We start from the raw sequence: 22,459 nt of genomic DNA on the forward strand, positions 1-22,459 counted from the left end.
AGTTAATGCAGAAATACTGGTAAATTTGCAGTCTTCTCTTGCCTCCTCCTGCCTCCCCCTCTTTTGGGGATGAAACCAGACTGAGTGTTAGTGGTTCCCTTTCTGATAGCAAGCATCTTCAAATGGGACACTGAAACAAGAATGTGAAGTTAATACAGGCCAAGATACTTCCTGTTTCTTCACTTACCTTATTTCTAGCTGATTCAAACATTATTTGAAGTTTACCTTTATGACACTACTTATTTTCAGATACTCCTTCAACTTTCTTCAGAGCTGGATGCTAGAACTGCCAATTATTGTAAAAATGCTGATGTTGAATTGAAACAGACAAAAGAGAAAAGTGAAAAGCTGCTTCAGGAGCTAAACTCTCTTAAACAACAGGCCCATGGTGGCTCTGCCAGTCTTGTTTTAGAAGAAGAAAACTACAGGCTTCATAACAAATTAAAGGCTGCAGAACAAGATGTAAAGGTACCAATATTTGTTTCTAAAGAAAACTTCTTTGATGCTTGTTTTCTAAGTGAGAGAACTTCAAACTGGAAAGAAAATAGATTGATGGCAACTGTAAATCTGTGCCACACAACACACTGGCCCAGACTGCACTTTATTTTTGTAGGGTTTTTTTATTCCCGAAGTGAAAGTTTGAGTTCTTGCCTGTAATGTGATTATTTTAATTGCTTGTTTTCTGTACGCAAATAGATGTCAGTTTAGAATTCCATATGAAATTTTCTGTTTGCTCTACAAGTATTGATTTTGATAGTGTGATGATCTTTCCTTTAAGTATATGGTATTCACTATGTCAAAATGGAAGCTGGAGAAGTGTTCTCTTTAATCCTGTGAATTGAGGGCTCATTTTCTCTCTGTCCTATTCTTCTAATGTCACAGTTACCCTTGTTCAAAGCACAAAGCACTTTTTTTTTTTTTTTTTTTTTTTTCTTAGACTTGAGTGTTCCAGAATACTAAAAAGGGACACACAGCAGTGAGGTAGACACCAAGGGTTGCCACAGAGCCTATAGAGTTGATTATTTTTGTGTGTGTGTGTGATTTGGGTTTTTTGTTTGTTTTTATTAAGACTATGACTGTGTGCTGTTACTGTTATCTCTCCTGGCATAGCTACTCATAACTGATTGATATATCTCAATAGGCTATGGAAGTAAAAATTCAGAAGCTGGAAAATGTAATAAAGGAAGTAGGAAAAAATGTCAAAGAGAAAGATGACAGGATAAACAAGTTACAAGCACAGATAAGAATGAAAACAGAGACAAGTGAGCTCACCCAACTGCAAGACAAACTGAATGAGACCGAGAAGTGCCTCAGAACTGCATTAACAGAGAATCAGAGTCTCCAGGTATGAGTGAGCAAAATACTTTTCTCATTCTCCTCTGATCTCAGAGTGAAAGCACGAGCATGCTTGAGAACAGCTGTAGATTAAACAGCGCTCTAAAGTAAATTTATTATTCTTTATGGCATTCTTAGGGTAGAACACTCGACTAGCATGTTTAGCATGCGGTTTCACATTCTACCAATGCAGCCTTCAGAGACAAAATTTAGGACCCATATTATGATATTAGAAGCTAAATTTATCACTTATACATGATGTGTTTCTGAAACATTCTAAAAAAAAATTTACACTTTGAAACTGAAGCATGAGCTATTTTTCTGTGTAATATATTTGCATACTAGTTCAAAATTCCCAGACTTAGATCTGCAAACAAGTCAGCAGAAGTTGCTAAAACATGATTGCGTGTAACACACCAGAGTTAGGATACCAACTAATACTATAGTGCTAGTTGGTAATGTGAGCGTTCTCACTACAAAATAAATTCTGCTACCAGTCTTGTCCTGCAAAATCTAGCAGATTATAATAAAGATATAAAATAAGCAACCCTTAAGGTCATTGCTAAGTAACAAGCCTTTCTTCATACTAAATTTTTTTTTTTATTATTTTCAGGCAAAATTAGATAAAGGTGCTGAATTGTACAAAGAAGAAATTGATCATCTCAAAACACAATTGGTAAAATATGATATGGAAAGAATGAAACAGTCCAACTCTTTTGATATGCAGTAAGTTCATGTTTGCCCTTGTTACAGTTTTAAGATCCTTAGTTCTTAGCTTCTACTTTTCTGCTTATTTTTTCCACAGAATAAGTAAGCATTCAGCTTTAGGTGTCCTAGTTTTTTATTGTAGCTAGATTCTAGAAAAAACCATATGCATCTCAAGTTGATTACAAAACTCCTTTCCTATACCCCACAAAAATTTCTCAACTGACCCATGTTCAGCCATAAATGAAGCAACTGTTCAGTCAAAAGAAGGTAAGGGGAAAGCAGTAATTGAAATTGTTCTCTAGTTCACTGGAGAGGAGGGATACACAGAGAATAATTCTAGTCCAACTTTTGATTTTCCACACTTTACCTAAAATCTAACTGACAATCATGTTTATGTAGTTTTACCTATATAACCTGGATATGTTTGTATTTGATAGCTCACTTGGAAATCAAACTAGCTGTCCTGCAACTGTAATAACTATTAAACTGAGGTTTTCTTTTTTTTTTCTTCCTGCCCAATATAGACTTGCTAATTATAAAGCTCTTGCAGAACACAAAGAACAACAGTTAAGAAAGCTAAAAGAAGAACTTAGAAGAGCACAGCAAGACCAAGATGTTACTGGTAAAGTCAAGATAAATATATGGGACTCTCTCATGTTAATCATATAACTTTAAAACTGAATGTTTAAAGTCTGGATTGGGGTGCAGGCCACTTACCTCAAAGGGTACAAGGAGGATTGGGTGCTGTGGAAGACGAAATAGAAAGTAAAATGTTAGCTGTGCGTACACTGCATTAGAATCACAGTGGTTCTTGTGTTTATTTCTCCTGCCGTGTTTGCACTTGTGGTGGGGTAAGCTGCAGTTGTAGTAGCTCATGTTACCCTTTTATTTCCTTGACTGACTTCACACATGAATAGCTAGTTCTAATCAGAATTATGACATAGCTGAAACTATAACTTTTAATTGTAAATGGCCCAATGAAGACTCGTAAGTTTCTTAATACCAGTGTGAGTACTGGGAGGTGTGTTCATGTATAAAAACGAACAGCTGTTGTAGAGGCACTTGTAACCTAGTAAGGTCTTACATATAAGACCATAGGAAGGAATAGGCTAAAAAATATATTGGCTTGGTTTTGAGCACTATCCAAATAACGCACACATCCATATAAAACTGTTTTCTAGCAGTACTGGAAAAAGAAACTCCTCAGCAATCCCAAATACCCCTTACTTGTGGTGGTGGCAGTGGTATCGTGCAGAGCACGCAAATACTTGTTCTAAAATCTGAACAAGCGAAGCTGCAGAAAGAGAACTTGCACCTGAAGAAACAAAATGACCTTATACTAAGGTAAGTAGAAAGCTTATCAGCAATACGTCAAATCATTTGTTGCTATTTAACTATGTATGTCCTTAGTGTTTCTTTCTGGGAGACCTATAGAAGTGAGTAATTATTATTAATTTTAGATTTGCTAGATTCTTTCACATAAAAAGCTTTTATTTAGAGCTAGTGACTTATTGTTTATATATATATATGACTTCTGAAATTGAAATTGCTTTCTTTCATAAGAATTTTTTATATGCTAGAAGATACACTGCAATTGCATGTTGAAAGGAATTGTAGCATAAAAAAACTTAAAAGTGCTTCTTAAAGCAAGATACATAGATATGGTCTTGCATTGCCATGTCTGTGGTATGTTGCCTGAAGATACAGGAACCGTCTGTTGTGAGGAATTTTTCCTTATTTAAAGGAACTACTTTAAATTTTTCTTAATTAAATTCTGGGGGTTTGGTTTCTTTTCAGTAATGAGCTTCAACTGAAAGAGGAACTCAGAAAATGGAAAGAAAGAGCACTAAAATGGAAAGAACGATTCTCAAGAGGAACCTCTCAAGACTCAGTACCAAGGTCTCCAAGGAAGACAGTGTCGCATTCCCTTAAAGAGCAAATGCCTTCACCTTCCAAGGAACCTGTTTCTCAGGAAATTGTCGCTCAGAGCTTATCAGAGCCTCTGCCACTGACTTGTCCAACAAATTTCTTTGATAATTCCAGCTTGGCTATACTAGCCGGTATGTAATGCAGTGGTGTTGTCCTATAAAGATTTTGAGAGGCAAAATATAAGGGGTGGTCTGTGAGTTGAGGGTAAATGCTCTGTACTTCCTATATTCAGACCTGAAACTTGCACAATAACACAATTTTCTTAAATAGTTAGTCGGCTGACTGTTGAAGGGCTGAGCAGCTGCAGCCATGAAGATTATATATGGTCTACAGAACCTGAATACTTAAATTGAGTCTTTCACCCCCTGAAGATTATACAAACTTTTTTCCTTTGCTGCAGTGGAAGTGTTGAGGACTGACTTTAAAAAGTGAATTAGCAGAATATAAATAGCCGATGCTCTAAAATTTTTTGCTTTTTAACTTTGCATTGGTTAAGCGCAGACTTTTGGCAATACATTCAAAGTTAACTGCTAGTTAACTTTTTTTCTAAACTTCTTTACGATGGTAGACTTCAGTCTCTGTTGAATCTGCTGGTCTGCCTGGCTCCACCTGCAGTAGTAGCTGTTTGGAGAATTTCATTTCTGTTCCTCAGCTCTACTCAGGATTTCTTCTATCTGGTGACTTCTGGGGAAGTCTCCTAGTGATCTACACTGGCATATTAATGCTGCTGCCCTCATCATTACACTTGCTTCTAAAAACTTTGAGAAAGCCCCGGCAGAGATGTTGAAGAGTTTACCATTGAAAACTGGTTGACTTCTGAAAGAATATGACTCATCGCTGTTTCTTGTGATGGCCAACTTGGTAACAGTACAAAGTTCCTCGCAACACAAAACTCCTCAGAGGAAAGCTTAGATAGTTGACATTTAAAATGCTAGTCAAGATTAAATTGCTGTATTCCTACTGCTTGTTTAACTGGGAAAGTTTAAGTGTTACTTTGATGTTCTTGTCTTCTCTATAGATAAACGACCTGCAGGAATAGAGCCCACAGAAGAACAACTTAAGCGCTGGTTTGGAACTTCAGAGAAAGATAAAGCCCCTGATTGCATCGCCCAATAAAGGTGCTCTGTTGTAAGCTGCCTTTGCAGTAGCTACAGCCAGAATCTGCATATACAAAAGATAATTGCTTCAGGTCAAAAGCCATCAGCCTCTTCCACAAATTGTGCTCCAGTGGCACGCAAATCCCTTGCTGTCTTGGAGTTGCTACTTCCCACAATTGGAAAAGCTGGAATACAGAAGACAAATGGGCAAGCAGTCACACTGCCCACAACCTGCTGATCTGATGATGTTCTACTTTGGTGGGTTGTTGGTGTTTTTTTGGATGGCAAAGAAAAAAGCCAATGTATTGAAGAAAAAATAGAAACAGGAATGGATTGCAAACTGATCTACTGTGAAACTTCTCAGTCTTAAACTTTTTATTCTGTCATTCCTAAAACAGCCCTCTTCTGGGTGGTCGATATTTGTGTGTTCAGACTGCTGTTGAGTTGGAAAGAGCTATACTTTTTGTTTCTCAGCATATGGTTTTTATACCATGCTTTCTGTAAGTCCACAGAAACTGCATTTTCACCACAATTTTAACCTCTCTGTCTGGACATTGCAACTGAAGTTACTAATTTTCTGTTTATAGGGCACACAACCAAGGGTTTCTCTTAAACTCCTTATGTTATTTCTGCAGCTCAGCCAATTATGGTGCTGTGAATAACTGTATTTGCATCATCTTTCAATATACTTCTAGTTCCTGTCTGAAGTTGGGTATTAGATTTTTTTGAATAATAAGCAATGGACCTGACACTTCTGCTACTCTAGTGAACTGAAAATAAACCGGACAGTCAGGGCTGCAAGACTGACTATTTTACTAGCTTGCTTATCTGCATCGTGAGACCTATTTTTTTGTATGTTTTGTATCAGAAGGTTTGTTTTGACAATAAACATTAATGTGCTAAGTATTTAAAAATATTTTTTGCTGGTCACTTCACTTGTGCTATTATTTAAGGATGTTGATTACAATATTCAGTGTCTAAAGACTGTCTCCTATAGTGATCTCACCACTTCCATCATTTTATGCTTCTTGTCTGTGTTGTCTATAACATTTTGCAATAATTGCTTTGTGTAGAAGTTTACTGTTGCACAAGTCTGTGTCGTTGGTGTTTTGTTTAATTCTTTTTTTTTTTAACTGAACCTTTCTCTGTCAGGCGGTGTTTGAAGTTGAAAAGATAGATCTTCCTCCCTTTCCTCACGCATGCCCTCCACTGCCAACTAAATAGAAATTTGACACTCAAAACTTGGGATCTACTCTGTTAAAAATTAAATCATCGGGAGATGAGAAAGTCGTACCTAACAAAGATACTCGCATCAAAAGCATCAGCCTTATTTTATAGGCATAAAGCTCTAAATGAGCTCTTGAGTACTCCATTTTGGGTTACCCAAACATGTACCTGGGCATTCACCAGTTACTGGAACTAGAAGAGTCACACAAGGATTATTTACATGATGGAGGTACTTCAGAGATCACAGAAGGGTAAGGGCTGGAAGGCACCTTTGGAGATCATCTAGTCCAACTGTAGGTTCACCTAGAGCAGGTTGGACAGGAATGTATCTGGGCAGGTTTTGAATATCTGCAAAGGAGGAGACTCCACCACCTCTCTGGGCAGCCTGTTCCAGTACTCTGTCACCCTCAAAGTAAAGTAGTTTTTCCTCATGTTGAGATGCAGTTTCCTGTGTTCCAGTTTGTGCCCATTGCCTCCTGTCCTGTCACTGGGCACCACTGAAAAGAGTCAGGCCCTATCCTCTTGGCACCTGCCCTTTAGGTATTTGTTAAGCATTGATGAGATCCCCTCTGTCTTCTCCAGGCTGAACAGTCCCAGGTCTCAGCCTTTCCTCATAAGACAGGTGCCTTGGTAAGTCCCTTGATCACCTTGGTAGCCCTCTGCTACTAGACTCTGATCCCTCTCTGCAGAGGGGCTCTATATTAAAGAGCCATCTCTTTACCTCAAATAGCTGAAAACTCTCCCAACTGCTGTAACTACTAAGAAATTGCAAGTATTTATCTCTCAATCTCTCACCGGGAATGTATTTTGGGAAGCTTTTAAAGATATTGCTAGCCAAAAATACACAGGTTCTGAATGTCATTACTGAGTTCAGCACTGCAATGTCACCTTTCCTACCACAGCCATAGGTATGTAGCAGAAACTTATTTCCTGACAGTGGTAAGTGCAAAGTGCTGGTGTTTGAGCAGTGGGGTTTTTGGCTGGTTTTGGGGTTGGTTTGTTGGGGAGTTGTTGCCCAACTGAAGCTCAGGCAAGACTCAAAATTCTAAAGAACGCCATCAGGGTAGCTTTAGGTCTGGTGTGAGCTTGTAACTAAATTAGTTTGTCCTAGGATTTTCCAGGCTGATGACTTTATTAACTCTGCCTTAACAAACATAAGTTAAACCACTAGATATCAAGAGATAAGTTAGTAAATCACAAGTTTGACGACAACAACAACAACAAAAAATACACCAAAATTCATCATGTGAGTATTGTCCTAGTTTGGAATTTGATAGCTTATGTTGCTAAAGACAGATTGCTTGGGGAAAACATGTTTGTGGCCTTCTTAAGCAGGAATTCTGTTGATTTCTTGATTTCCTTAGGGACAATGCACAGCTAATGCTGGTGATCCTTTTATGTCCTTTTCCGTGCAGGAGAAAATCAAACTTTTAAAATCTTGAGTTTCACTAGATGGCAGCATCTCAATGTTTCAACAGGAAATTACGTTCATATAGAGAAACTTACTAGTTAGACTACAAATCCCACAAGCACAATGGAAAAGAAGTATAAAACTTCCTTTTGTCCAAAGGTCAGTAAACACGACAAGCTCTTTGAGATCTCTTGGTGAGTGACTATATCTATTTTTAAATGCTTCACAGAATCAGTGTGGCAAATGTTCATAAAAACTGTTTGCTAGATTGAGAAATGCATTTTTAGTGCATTTTGCTTCAAAATTGTTGGGGTGATCTGGGGAAATACTTGGATTGATCAGGGTTGTTTTTTTTTCACTGAAAAGATGTATGTGACGACAAATAGAAAGAATTTCTTCTGTCTTGAGTGAGCACTTTGAGCTCATTGTTGAGATACTCAGGACTTGCTATGATTTAATAGAACCTTTTGCAGAATTTTGTGTTTGAGGGGTTGCATTTTGGAAAGCTCAATACATTAGAGAAGCAGTGCAATCTAGTTGTGTGCGTAATTTCATTTTGCTTGGGTAACTTGGTATTTTTCACCTGTCAATGCAAAAAGATTATGCTAAGACAGGTGCAGTCTCATATAACCTTATACAGCCTACCATCAGAGGCAGCTGAAGAGACGTCTTTTTACTAGCCAACCTGAAAAGTGATTTTTAAGGTGTTGTGCCTTCCCCTAACTAGAAAGGTGCATCTCAGTTACTGTTTGCTTAGGAGAATGTTCTTTTGTTTTGTGCTTTGTTTCCTGCTTTGTGTGTGTGCACGTGTGTGTCCCAGTTATGGGGGGGGGAAACCTACAGTGAAGCATTCCAACGTCTTGAAATGCGGTCTGTAACTCAGTCTGACTTTAAATCAAAAGAGATAATGTTTTTTATAGTAGAATGGAAAGATTTTTTTTCAGTTAACTTGCTTCAGAAGTAGTCTGATTTTTTTGAATCTCTAACTTTCAGGGAAACATTAGTTTTGCTGCAACTTTTGTCAGGAAAAGCTGCTGAGAAAACAGAATTCCTGTTCAAAATCAGAAATGAATAATCTGGTTTAAGATGTAGGACACTAAGACTGGCTCAATAATCTGAGTCACAGCATGGGTCTGAGCATCTTTAGATGTTGGCATCGGCTGTTAACCTAGGGAAGGTTATGGCATCTTTAACTTCTCAGTGAAGTACTCGGATTCATGTATATACTTAGAGACTTTGGGTTCTTGGGACACCTTTCTACACTCATGCAATCCACAGAGCAAAATTTGTTTATTGTATGAGTGCAGAAAGTTTTGCTTATTGGGAACCCAGTTAACAAACACCAGATACTGCACACTGACTGGAACACAGTGACCTTACTTTTTAGGCAGTTCTTTGAAACATCCTATTAAGCAGCTTACTCCTTAAATAACCAAAAATCCATAGGAGTGAAAGGATGGTATTTGCTTTTACTTGTTTGTCTGCAACTTTACATGCTGTATTTCTTTAAACATAACACAACGTTTGAAAGCGTGTACTTGGGCAGAAGAGAAGAGGGCTATGTTTTGCTTTTTGGCTGCTCCAGATTGAATAAGGTGGAACCTCCTAGAGGTTTCCTACCGCTTGCCCCAAGCATTCTCAGCAGCTCCCTGAGAGCAGACAACGCAAGAGAGTTGGGACAGGACAGGGCTTCCGTCCCCCACCCTTCTGCCTTGCTGGAGCTGGGAGTCGGCTGTGCCCAAAGATTCTGAAGACAATTCAGAGCAGACACCAAGGCCAGGGTTTTGTGTGGAATTTATTGCGATCTAGGAAGCTGATGAGTTTGTAGTTTGTGAGGAATAGAAGACTAGTCATGTCTAGTTTTGGAATGCATTTGCTTCTGTTTCCCAGGGAGTGTTGTTGGCTCATGTTTTTATTTAAGATTCTGTGACATCTCTCTGCAGAGGTCAGCAGTATGGGTCGGCTCGATGGGAAGATCATTCTGCTGTCTGCAGCAGCACAGGGGATTGGACGAGCAGCTGCTATAGTAAGTTGGAAAATGTTTGTTCTCCTGTACCTAAGCTAAGTCTCTAATGCTAGCTTGTCCAATGACACCTGCACCAAACAAGTTCTTGAATTAATAAACCATAGATGAAGCCAAAACTACCCACTGAAAAATTCAGGGAATAATATAGTCACTGTACTGTATCATGCATGCTTTGTGCTGTTTGAATTCCTAAAAGTCTTCAGCTCTGAAGGGTGATGTTAGGCAAGGATAAGGGCAATATTTAAGAACAACCTCAACTGCTTTTCTAATGATATATGGTTGGGCTGTCTGTACCTTTCATTGTTCTGGGAGACGATAAGGAGGATAGAGGGAATGTTTCCCATTGTAAGGTTGGATACTGCAAAGATCCCCTATAGTAGAGCCAAAATGCTTTATCTACACTAATAGTTGATGTAACCAAGTCTATGTGATACTAACAGCACAGCTACAACGTTGTTTGCAATAAGCAACTGTGAGAAATTCTTTACACGTTTTATTTAATTACTTTGAAACAGAATTCAACATACGTATTAACTTTCTAGTTAACTTTTAATTCCTTTTAACCTATTCTTCCTCTGCTACTTCTTTCTTCCATAGCAGATAGAGAAACTAGTAGAGCTATCTCTAGCTATCTCTGTATCTCCATAATGTAATCAGCAAGCCAGGAAAAGCTCCTGTAAGTAGGATTTTTGCCAGACTAGTTAGTTTCTCATGCATACAGTTAAGAATGCAGAAAACTGCTGATCTTGGCACTCTCTTTAAGACACTCAAAGGAGTAGGTAATTCTCCTGATTATTTCAATTTTTAAATAAAGTGACAGAAGGCTGGCATGTTTAATGCCACTATCATCTTAAGTTGCACTTGAGACACTTATTTTGAAGATAAGGGACTACAGTCTGAGATTTCAGAATACTTTTGACATGGAGGTTACTGTGTTAGTGTAGCTGTTGATTTACCAGTAACCACAAAGCAGAGAAAGCAGGTTTTGAGGGGAACATCAAGAATGAAGTAATATCTCTGGTGAAGTATCGAAGTCAGGCTTGTTTTAATATTGCTCTATTCCAATGATTTGGATGGAGAGGACTTTTATAAAGTTTATATAGCACCATTCTTTTCTTATGACTTGTGCCTTTACCTGTCAAATCCCGAAACTTCGTTTAAATCCAACAGTACAGACAATTCTAGCCCTATGTGTTTGTAACATGCTTGCCAGTGCACATGCAGCTAATAAGGGCAATAATAATACCAGTTGTCTTAGTGTGGTTACTGTTCTCATATATTCCTTACTTTAAGCAAAAGATCTTAAGTCTGTCTTATATCATCTATAGTTACTTAGTTGTCCCCAGCATGTGTGGTAATTAATGGCCATTACTTCGTGACATGCCCAGAAGGAAAAGTGAGAGATCAGTTGCCTTCAGCCAACTTTTATTTTAAGCCAAAAAGGAAATTAGAAGAAAACAGATTTTATTTCTGGTAAGAGCTGGAATATCTAAATATAAATTCCTTCTCGAACTTGCATTCTTCAGGCTTTTGCTAAAGAAGGAGCTCAAGTCATTGCTACAGACATCAATGAGTCTAAGCTGCAAGAACTGGAGAAATATCCAGGTAAGTGACCTACAGCAGGCATTAGTTCAGCTCTTGCGAGTTTTGTTATAGACTGGCTGAAATATAATTTAAGGATAACTTCAAAAGGCCAGGGGAAAAAAAAAAAAGGAAAATATCTAGACTATCTCTTCAGATGTTGGCATTGCTTTCTGTGGTGTGGAATGGCAGAGTTTTAGCATGTAAAATACTGCAACATCAGCATATCAGACAATATTATCCTAGGCACGTGGAATAACTTTGAGTTTCTTATGTCACAGAAGCGGTTGTTTTCTGCTTCCCAGAATGGCACCCGTTTCAATTATGTTCTGAGATCACTCACCGAATTGTCAAACATCACTCTAAAAGGCGTGGAATGCTTTTATCTGATCACAAGAACCAACATCCAGCTATTAAAAAAAAAAAAAAAAGTAGACTTAGTGTCTTGCGTTTCCATGGTCCATACTTACTAACAAATGCATTAAAAGGATAGCTGTCTAGTAGAATTCATATGTCTCCACAAATGCTAGATAAGCCTATTCTGTTTGTACAGGTGCTCAGGCCGGAAGGTTGCTTTCCTACTGCTATCACAGGAACATACTTCAAGGAGCAGGTTTTGCATAGCTGTGTTTCTTAATCATAAGTGACACAAGTGTGTGACATTATATTAAAAGTATATTTTTTCAATCTTGAAATAAAAAATAGGACTTGGGAAAATGCTTCCAACTTAATTTCATGGAAAGAAGTGGATTTAATGAATTCCTATTACAGAGTGACAGTCAAATATGCAAAACTGCTTTTTTCTGGCACAGCTTTTAGAGTGAACATTGGTCTCTACTGACTGGAGTTCACCACAAGCAATCCCTTTGTAATTCTTTAGGAACTCTAGGATTTTCCAGGTTCATTCTAAGGGTGTTTAGAAAAGTTATGTTGTGAACTGTGCATTTTTTTCCATTTGCAAGTGTGTTCACAAGGATAGAGGCAATTTTCTGTATACTCGGATCATTTCCATCCTTTTGACATACGATTAGTTAAGCTATAATTCATCAAGGCTTGGCACATTGTGGTCTTTGAATTTTATCCAGGAGAGGTAATTCCAGTGCTGATGTTAATCACCAGCCTGTAGTCTAATTGCATCATTATACACAAATCTCTTCAAAAGTGTCTGTATCAGTTGACTAAGGCATACAAAACCTGTTCACAGACTTGACAGTTTGGCTTCAAAAGAAACCATTTTTTATCCATTTCAAATCAAATTCTCCCATAATTTAGACATCACTCAGATGCTTTACAGACAGCTTTACAGTGTTTTGTAGAATCGTGTATGTTGGATGAGACCTCTGGAGGCCATTTAGTCCTGCCTACTGCTCAAAGTGGCTCTGGCTACAGTAGGGTGCTCAAGGCTGTATTGAGTCAAGTTCTGAACATTTCCAAGGATGGAATTTCCTCAACAACCTCTGTAGGCCCCTGTTCCAGTGTGACTGCCTTCGTGGTTTTAAAATAATAATGATATTTAAAAAAAAAAAAAAAAAAAAAAAACCACCAAACAACATTAAAACATTAAAACCCCAACAAAAACCAAACACATCCTACATTCAGTCAGACTTTCCCATGTTCCAACTTCTTTCTGTTGCCTTTCATCCTTCTACTGTGGGCCTCTGGGAAGTCTGGCTCCATCTTCTCTACAGTCTATGAAAAGGTAGTTGTAGACACTTATTAGACTGTCTGTCACTAGTTGTGCATGACTAAATTGTGTGTAAAAAAAAAAAAATGTTTTGGGGCACAAGTGTGTTGTGCACTAGATGTCCCTTCAGCCTAGATGCAGGGTAAGTTGTGACCAGGCTGCGGCAAAAGGGAGATCAGCAGCCTAACTGTACCCACTGAGGAAACTAATGGACTACACCCTGACTCCTTCTTTTCCATTCATCCAGGTTTCCTTTGGATGAAAAAAATCATGGATTTGAGAAGTGGGCACAGCTCAATCTTTACAGGCAGTATGGAGTGAGCATCCAGGCAAAGTGTATCATGAAGTATGCCTATTCTGTAGTAAGGGGTCAGCCTTGACATGGGTGAGAGAAGCTAGTTGAGTTAGGTTACTGGAAGCTACTTAAGTAAAATGGGATAAAATAACATGTAGATTATATCATATCATATTACAGCTCATCTGGAAGAGTAACTCTTAACTTTGCTCTTTTTGCTTCTGGCCAAGGGACGGCACAGCTGTGGTTGGCCCTGAAGCAGTTCTGTTAAGAGTTCTGTTAGAGGGGTGGATTCTATTGAAAAGCATTTGGAAGAGTTAAGCCTGACCCTGTTTTGCAGTAATTCTTTCTCAGTCTTTCAGAGAGAACTTCTCTGAACAAAACAGAAGGATTAGGTGGTTGTTGTGGGCTTTTTTCTTTTTTTATTTTATTAGTGGCTTTCTTGAAGGTATGGCACAGGCACAGCCAGCGCTATAAGCACTGACAGTGACAGCTGTCAGAGGCTGAAATACATAGAAGCTTATAGTGAAAAGCAACGTGTTTCCAGGCCCCTTTTGTTTGATTATAAACAAATAATTGCAAAAACATAAGCATCATATTTTTGAACTAGCCTTTGTGATAGATGCCATCAATTTGTTACACTTCCTCTTAATTTCTATTATCATGGCTATGACATCATTCCAAGTTATGTAAGTTTTTGGCTTATGCAAAATAACTTTTTCTCATTAATTAAATGGTATAAAGCTGATTCATCGTATCCTCAACAACACATGGATAGATGGCATGTAATGTGATTGTAAGTATATGCAACACATAACTAGTTTCAAGTAATTATTATTCTATAATAGTGGGCATGAAAACTTGTTATGATTATACAGGCTCTGTAATTCTTCAGTTTGAGAGCACCGTAAAATTCAAATTTATTGGAAATGTTTTTATGGTAAATGATATTAGCTCATCTGCTTGTGTGGTGCTGTATGACAATCAAATCAATTGATCTTTTTTTAATTCCCTTCTGAAATTTTAAATAGCATGCCATGCTGTCTATTGCTGTCTTGATTTAACTATTGCACTAATTTAATCATTAAGCGTAGCTCTTGCTCAGTGAGTCTCCATGTCACGAGAGGGAACCGCCAAGAGGGAACTGTTCCTGGCAAGCCACTGACTTGACTCATAGATGCAGTCCTCGGCACCTCCGAAAAATAAACTGCTGATTCTTAGCCAAACAGACTGAAATGAATACCATGTTTTTCTAGGCATTCAAATACGGGTTCTGGATGTCACCAAAAAGGAGCAGATAGAAAATTTGGCCAAGGAGATTGAAAGGATTGATGTCCTCTGTAACATTGCAGGGTAACCAGCTTCTATCCTATTTCCTTTTCCAGTTTTCCCTATCCTCCAGAATTAGTTTCTTAAGTGCATTTTGTTTCTTTTTTTTTTTTCATGCATTTTATATCTTTAATACAAATTTTCATGTGTTTTCATCAACGCTGAACTTTTTGTGTGTAGCTGTGTTACCCAGGCCAAGATAGGATGGCTCTGGAATTTGTTTTCCCTACTCTGAGCGTCCCATACCGATGGCTTTGGCCCTCTGGGCACAACAGTGAGTGAAGCTGATGGTCTGCCAGTGCTCTATCTTTTTTAGTTTCCCTATTACCAAACTTTTCTTTGCACGTGTCAGATCTGTCTTGTCTCCCTGATCCTCATCAGAAGAAATACACTGTTGCTTGCCTTCTTCAAAAGTGCTCTTGTCCCTCCTTTTCAAGGATGGAAGTGTTAGCTATTACAAAGTAACAATGGAAAAATATGCATAAAGTGTCATAGAAATGTAAGTCACAGGCAGTGATTGACTTCATGCACTTATTCTAGGTTTGTTCATCATGGAACCATTCTGGAGTGTGAAGAGCGAGACTGGAACTTTACTATGAACCTCAATGTTCGCAGCATGTATCTAATGATCAAGACATTCCTTCCTAAGGCAAGGCTTCGTTGCTTGTGATTTTTAGTCTTTGCTGTATTTTGTTTAAAGTGTGTGAGGTTTAAGTCGTTGCCACTGTGACAGCATGGGGTTTGAGATAAAAAGCCAAGTATGCTGCTTTGTATAGGGGAGGCCCTTAGATTATAGCAATCCTACTCTAAAACATTCTCTGCATTGTGTAATCCTTCAAGTAGACAATCTATCTAAAGGATATAGTACACGATGAATTCAGGGTTTTTGCCTGATAATATAATTTGTAACTAAAATCCTTCAAATGCAGAGCAGCGAGGGAGCCATTGCAATGCAGTGCTATTGTGTTATAGTATAGCACACAGCTGCACAATACTACTGCTACAAAATATTTATAAAATATGTTTACTAATATTAATTTTATGCAAATCTGGAAACTATCTTGTGAAGCAATTCACTGCCACTGATGCCAACATGCTGGTTATATCAGAAAAACAATCCAATTAGACAATGTAGTAGTTGAGGGACACTTGTGTTTGATGTAGTGACTAGCTTCAGGACTACCAAAATTTGTGGACTGAATAAGGTGTTTGTATTCCTGTAAATGCAAAGGCCAGAAGTGGAAACTGACCATGACTGGATGATGACTCCTCTTTTCAGTATTGTCCCAGTCCTTTTTGTTTGCTTTTTTTTCCCTCAGCTGATCTTCATTTTCAAAGGTTATTTATAACAACTTCAGGCATCTCAAGTTTTGTGATGCCTAAAAAGATTAAAACTTAAAGAAATCTAGCTACAATTGAAAGATGCTAGACAACTGTGTTTTAGTCTTCTCCAAGCAATGAAGAAGTGCATTAGTGCATTGATAGATGGCACAAACAGAAGTCTATGTAGAGTAACTTACTGTGATGACAAGAGGACAATGATTCAGAGGTGGCTATCTAGGAAAAAAATCCTTTCCTGTCATAGTCTTCACCCCTGAGATGACTTAGGAGAACCTGGTGAGAATTTCAGATTCTACTTTACTACTTCAGTCAATAGATCAAAAAGAGATAAGCACCTATTCATGCCAATTAAGCTTTGTTACCCTGCGTATCAACTGCATGTAGGGCTGTTCTTTGGGTTGTTATGGGCTGTTTTGCTGGACCTGCAGATGACAAAATAGTTTGCATTTGAATGACATGTATTCTTTTGCAGATGCTTAAACAGAAATCTGGAAATATTATAAATATGTCTTCTGTGGCATCCAGCATTAAAGGTCAGTAGCTTGCTAGAGAGCTCCTTATATAAACCTTTAAAATGACGGGAATGCAAAATATATATTGCACAACATTGAATTTAGAGGACGCTGCCAATCCTGTGGAGAGATGCAATTAAAAAAGAAAGTGAACACATCCACTCGTACATACACACAAAGACAAAATTGCAAGAACACTAAGATCCTTGCCTTTGAGCTTTTGAATCTGTCCCGAATGGTTTTTAGCATCCTTTTTACCAGTCTGTATTAATTACAAATGAATTACTTCCAGTGATATCTTGCTACATATGTTCTTCAGAGCAACAATGAAGAAATGACAGTTACGTAAGCGCTATAGCTATGCTTCCTAAGGAAACCTGATGGTAACTAACAGATGGGTCTCTGCTGTTCCTAAATCTTTGTTTGGTTTGTTAACTTTTCTAGACTGCTCTCAAACTTATACTATTGAAAGATCATGCACTTTGGTCTGGTTTATGCCTGAGTAGAATTCTGGCAGTCAGCATTCTAGGTAGAAGAGAGAACTTCCTTATGGAGAGGCTACAGCTGCTCCAGGAAATGCTGGAGTCCAGAAGCAGGTGCATGTTGAACAACCTTGTATCTGCTTTTTTTTTTTTTTTAATGTGTTTCTATGCTCCTTTCACACTGACCTTTTGTTAGGAGTTGTGAACAGATGCGTATATAGTACTTCAAAGGCAGCGGTTATTGGTCTAACAAAGTCTGTGGCTGCTGATTTCATTGAACAAGGCATCAGATGCAACTGCATATGTCCTGGTAAGTATTCTTACATTATTTTGTAAACTAGGAGCAGATACTAGAAGGCCTGATTTAATATGATATTATTAATAAAGAATAGACTTGCAAGTGGCAACTAAAGTTACCAGCAATCAAAAAGAACAGGACATGCTTGAAACACTTCTGAGATTTAAAATAGAAAAGCTGTTACTTTTAGAGTAAAGCGGTATGTTTAGTCTGTTAACCCAGCACATGCACGTTATATGTGCATTACTTTCAAAGACCTATTTTCAAAGTACTGAATTTAATTCTCAAAAGTCTTGCCTTTTATTGAAATTGAGTCCTACGCTATGTTGGTAGTTTTGTAGTCTTTCTCTTGAATCATTTTATGAAATTACACATAACTGTTAAGCCATACAAACAGAACCGATGAACTGCTTTTTTCTCATGACTGGTTGACGCAGTTGATTTTTACCACTGAATTTAAAATTTTACTTAGGAACTGTTGACACACCATCTTTACAGGAAAGAATCCAAGCCCGGCCTAACCCAGAACAGGTGAGAAAGCAGTTTATTACTGTGATCATGTGCATACATATATTTAACTCCCTTTAAAAAATAAAAAAGCAGCATTTCTGCTCAGATTCAAGATTGTCCCCTATTTCAGAGTACCAATGACAACATAACAGTAGAGTCTCTTTTTGATAGTTTGGTCAGTTTGTACTCACAGAAGTCTTAAAACACCTCAGAAGGATAGTATTCCTTAGTGAATACAGAGGGTCTGTCATCTATAGAAGTATTTGCAACCATTGGTTACAGTATCTAGTGCAAAAGCAGAAGACATTTTCTACTTTGGCACGTGGCAGCCACGAACTAGGTGCAAAACCATGACAAAAAGGGCATTCTGGCCTATGCATTTCAAAATTATTTGGGAATCCTTAACCATACTGACTACAAAACTGTGAGCCTTCATTTGAAGGGCCGGGGGGGGGGGCAGTATCTACCACCAAAGAAGGACTTACATTGGCTTTGTTCTGGAACCAGACATTTAGATCCAGTCTTGTAGTATTTTTCAACCTGAAACTCATACCACTGTTAATCTTGCAATTTCTTTTTCTAGCATAATTTCCCTACCCATTGTACTAAAGAAAGTTATGGCTCGTGGCCTGTTTCCAGTATTGCTTTGTACATATCAGACTAATCAGATTAAAATAATTGTTTTGGAGTTTCTATACACCAAACGCTCTTGTGTATCTAGGCATTGAAAGACTTTCTAGCTAGACAGAAGACTGGTAGAATGGCTACTGCTGAAGAAGTGGCCCATCTCTTTGTGTACTTGGCCTCTGATGAAGTAAGTATGGAACCATAAAATTTCCTGTAACAGAATCCCATGCTACTTTGCTGCATCACAATAGAGAGAATTTGTTATAGGAGGATTTATATTGTCTTTGAGCTGGATTATTACAAAAATTTAAAAACTATGATCTTTTACTGAGTTCAACCTAAGATACAAAAAGTACTCTGAATGTTGACAGGATTGTTAAGGCAGCATGCGTTTGGTACCATAGCCTGGTGGTTTCGTGTCATCTGAGCAAATTGACTGACCCCACACCATCCTGAATGATAGGAGAAATGGGCTTGTCTGCTTTCCCAAGTTTGCACCACAGCTAGATCGCGTTTAAGAAGGTAGAATTGGTCGTCATCACCTACCTTCATTATTCAAGAGCAAATATTTGAGTAGAACTGCTGGAGTTTTTTAGCTAAAAGGGCTAATGCTCAGAGTGAATCTACCCTTTCAGCAGAAGAAAAACAATAGGCTCACTGAGGTGGTTATAGACCAAACTCTTAATGACCATGGCAAATACCACCAACACTAATGAGCACACAACAAGGTTATTTCAGATGTCATAAACTTACTATGAATCTAAATTTGGACTGGATTCCTCTTGACTTGTCCAGCAGTCCTACTGAGCATAACAATACTTTAATGGGATTAATTCAGTCTTAATGTTGCTATCTATCAGTAATCTGTTTCTCGTTTTCATCTTAGTTTCAGTGTTTCTGTAAAGCTACTAATTTTTTTCCAGCCTGGTTACAGAGTTTTCAGCCATGTGTATACAGAATTCCAGTTTTCCAATATATTCCAGTATGCTTCAGTACTGGCATACAGAGAAGAATGTCAACAGCTCAGTTGTTTACCTCACTTTCTGCACCATCTAAATTTTCAGTTAGGTCCTTTTATAATTATTGTCTGACCTGGTCAGATTCTGCTCGGCTGAAGAGAGCTAGTAACATCATAGTGTGAGGTATTATTCCTGCAGGTGAGATACCTGAATTTTATCTTATGTGAATTTGTACACTCAAGGTGCATTCTCATCTTAAGGCCTCTAATAATACTTTTACTAAACTCCCCCGAGTTAGCTGAAAGGTTTCCATTTCTAAGTTTGTTTATATTCTATTTATTCTGAAATTTTTGTAAAACAAAGCTTTTGTATAAATAGAAAGCAATTTTATTTAATTTAAAGAAAAAATGTTTCCCTGTACTTAATAGCCATAAAAAATTAGTTAAAACTATTGTTACTTTTTCTGTAATTTCAGTCTGCCTATGTGACTGGTAATGAACTAATCATCGATGGAGGATGGAGCTTGTGATTGACCCTACCTGCAAATGGAAATTCATACTATGGAAGGCAAAAAGTGAGGATCATGTTTCTCAGTTAAGATTGCTTGTAAAAATTTAGATCCCACACCTGTTGTCTTTTAAAACGAATTTGGTACAGTGTTTTACTGCTGTATGATCTCTTTCTAGATTGATCTACTGATTCACTTTTCCCTAAATAAAATATAGTTCACGTGGCTTCATTTTATGGTAACTCCAACAACATGAAAGAAAAGCAATTTAACATTTGAGATTTCCGAGGGCAAAGAATATTATATAAGGTACACAATCAGAGTGAAAGGAATTAATACTGTCTTTATGCTCATCCTGCAAAGTATATGGGAGTTAAACATTCACGATTAGATTTTCTACTAGTATTGACAGACTGTCTAGAGAAAATGGAGTGACTACTATTAAATCAGCCAAAAGGATCCTGAACTAACTGCAGTTTAAACAGAAGAAAGCAGAAATAATAGCAAATTTGAAGATTTGAAGCTCTGAATCATTTTGTTACTGGTAATAGGTGTTTCTATATTGGAGAACGTGCTAGTTGCAAATTGTACTTGAAAGCACATTCTGCTCTGCAAATTACTTTAAGTTCTTTCTGCTCTCCACTGTCATAAGCAAAATGTTTTAGAACTGTAATAGCTGCAGGAAAAACAGTCTGAATTGTTGAAAAGAATATGTTCCAAGCCTGACAACACTTACAGATCCAAAGTGTGCGTTGCAAGACAGTCAAACACTGTAGATACACGGTGTATGGGCACATGAAACTTCCTGTGCATATAGTAAAGAGTTGGTACACATGCACAGCTGGCTCATGCAACTGCAATGTCCATTTTCCAGATCCTGGCCAAGTTAGGCTGTTAGAATATGGAAAAACAGTCGATCAGCACAAAAGGCAGGGCAACATTACCATCAGAAGCAGTAGGATTGGCCACTTTCTGCAGTTTGTTAGTTGTTTTGGTTTTGTTTGTTTGTTTAAGCACAATTATTATAGACACTGCCTTCATGAAGCAGAAATGATGGAGAGGAGCCTGCTCTAATGGTTGTTAAGACTAAAGCTTTATAGCAAGTAGAGAGCATAGAGAATCGCATGTACTTTTACAATTAGTTAGAAAATGAGTACATAAACAAGTACAAAAGAGGTCCTAGTGGGAGAAATAGAGGCCAGAACTGTTTTATTAATGGTATAGACCCCCCCTAAAATGGTCTTGGAAGTATCATTACTATATCTTGGGGGTTTTGGTGTTTGGTTTTTTTTACCCTTCCATGTACAGAAGGTATTATGCAAGGACATAACTCTGGTAGGCATGGATGGGGATGTATGTGGGGAAAAGTATTCTTAAATACATAGGTGGACCTTTATGAATAGGCTTGACATTTGGCACTCAAGCAAAAGGAGTGGATTATACCACTCTAGATGGAGCAAATATATTCCTCTTCAAAATGGTGTACTAATATTGGACACATATTGTCAAATCTGCATGCTAGGTGCTAGTTTTTATTGTGATATAGCACATGGTATTTATGAATCAGAAACCTATTCTTGTAAAGTCTCATACTCTGGAAAAAAAAAAAAAAAACAAAAACAAAACATAGGTGCTGACCCAGAGATCTAAGGCAATGAATAACCTGAATTCCAAAAATATTTGTTTTGCTAAAATACTGCTAAATTTGACATGAATGACATGGGCTGACTGCCTATAAATATGGTAACGTTAAAAAAAAATTGCACACAGCTCCATTTATCTAGTTTGTGAATTAAACTGTATGCAACTTCATATATATTAAATACATATATATGTGGGGGAGGAAATAAAGAATAAAGGCTACTGAGCATGACTGACCAGTAATCAGAAAGCACAGGGGAAAATGGTACAATATTTTGTTTGTGTGTCTGTAACAACAATTGCCATGCTTTTGAAATTATTGCTTAGGCTTTTCAATATTAGCAGAAGCGGTAATATTAATTACTTGATTTCAAAGATAATGAAACATGTCTAGTTAAGATCAGGCTTCTTATTTGCAAAAGTTACATTTACTTACAATTTTAAAATGAGAGAGTATTGTGGATGTTGGCTTCCTCACGCTCACTATGGGTTTAACTTTTACCTTTAATCATGGTTGGAGCATTCTGATCTTGTGTAGTTAGTTTATGGGGTTTTGAGTATCTTCAATAAAGTGTCCTGGCAGCCAAGCAGGATCAAGTTGAGGCAGAAATCCAAAGTCATCCAAAACGGCTCCACCAATGTTGACTGACATAAAGTCAAATGTTAAAAGTTCAGGCTGGCAGGATACTGTTTCAATGCTTTCAGAGTCTTATATGAAGGCCAAAGTCCTTCCTCTGTATTGGGTGTAGAAGGCTTATGTTGAAAAGAGAATCTCTGTGCTGCAGTAACATGGGAAACTTAAAGCGTGTATTCTGAAAATATACTTAAGAATCTGAGAGAAAAATCATTATGCATATTGAACTATATGAGTTAAGATTTCTAAGATCACTGGTGACTGTAATATAAAGATGCTACTCAGATGGGTTGTTGTCAAAGCACTCCTGCAAGAAAAGGAGATA

At 37.7% G+C, this 22,459-nt stretch overlaps 3 protein-coding genes across 4 annotated transcripts in view; 2 read left to right on the forward strand and 1 right to left on the reverse strand.

Moving 5' to 3' along the window:
- The window catches only part of CENPE (centromere protein E), a gene marked incomplete at both ends in the record, with an annotated part of 36,673 nt that extends 31,585 nt beyond the window's left edge, over window positions 1-5,088 (forward strand). The window contains 7 exons of the mRNA XM_082483032.1: window positions 250-468; window positions 1,142-1,345; window positions 1,949-2,061; window positions 2,568-2,665; window positions 3,225-3,387; window positions 3,841-4,103; window positions 4,991-5,088. Coding sequence (XP_082339158.1) covers window positions 250-468; window positions 1,142-1,345; window positions 1,949-2,061; window positions 2,568-2,665; window positions 3,225-3,387; window positions 3,841-4,103; window positions 4,991-5,088 — 1,158 coding nt within the window. The remainder of the gene's footprint in view (window positions 1-249; window positions 469-1,141; window positions 1,346-1,948; window positions 2,062-2,567; window positions 2,666-3,224; window positions 3,388-3,840; window positions 4,104-4,990) is intronic.
- Window positions 1-22,459, reverse strand: part of CISD2 (CDGSH iron sulfur domain 2) — a 201,259-nt gene that overhangs the window by 144,069 nt on the left and 34,731 nt on the right. For both annotated transcript variants that reach the window (XR_014269188.1, XR_014269189.1), the window contains exon 4: window positions 2,761-2,787. The gene's annotated coding sequence lies outside the window, so the exon portion shown is untranslated. The remainder of the gene's footprint in view (window positions 1-2,760; window positions 2,788-22,459) is intronic.
- Window positions 9,656-20,018, forward strand: BDH2 (3-hydroxybutyrate dehydrogenase 2). Its single transcript, XM_082483035.1, has 9 exons — window positions 9,656-9,733; window positions 11,260-11,338; window positions 14,550-14,646; window positions 15,163-15,271; window positions 16,436-16,496; window positions 17,154-17,267; window positions 17,728-17,786; window positions 18,487-18,579; window positions 19,827-20,018. Exons 1-9 carry the CDS (start codon window positions 9,662-9,664, stop codon window positions 19,878-19,880), a joined length of 738 nt encoding a protein of 245 aa, XP_082339161.1. The 5' UTR covers window positions 9,656-9,661; the 3' UTR covers window positions 19,881-20,018.

This window comes from Vanellus vanellus (genome assembly GCF_965231255.1).
Source record: "Vanellus vanellus genome assembly, chromosome: 4".
Classification (NCBI taxonomy): Eukaryota; Metazoa; Chordata; class Aves; order Charadriiformes; family Charadriidae; genus Vanellus; species Vanellus vanellus.

Bases quoted from the DNA above. Each gene is read 5' to 3' on its own strand.
- BDH2 (XM_082483035.1), top strand. From the start codon at position 9,662: ATGGGTCGGCTCGATGGGAAGATCATTCTGCTGTCTGCAGCAGCACAG. The intron at 11,339-14,549 runs GTAAGTGACCTA...ATGTTTTTCTAG, and splicing joins AGAACTGGAGAAATATCCAG to GCATTCAAATACGGGTTCTG. The intron at 17,268-17,727 runs GTAAGTATTCTT...AATTTTACTTAG, and splicing joins ATGCAACTGCATATGTCCTG to GAACTGTTGACACACCATCT.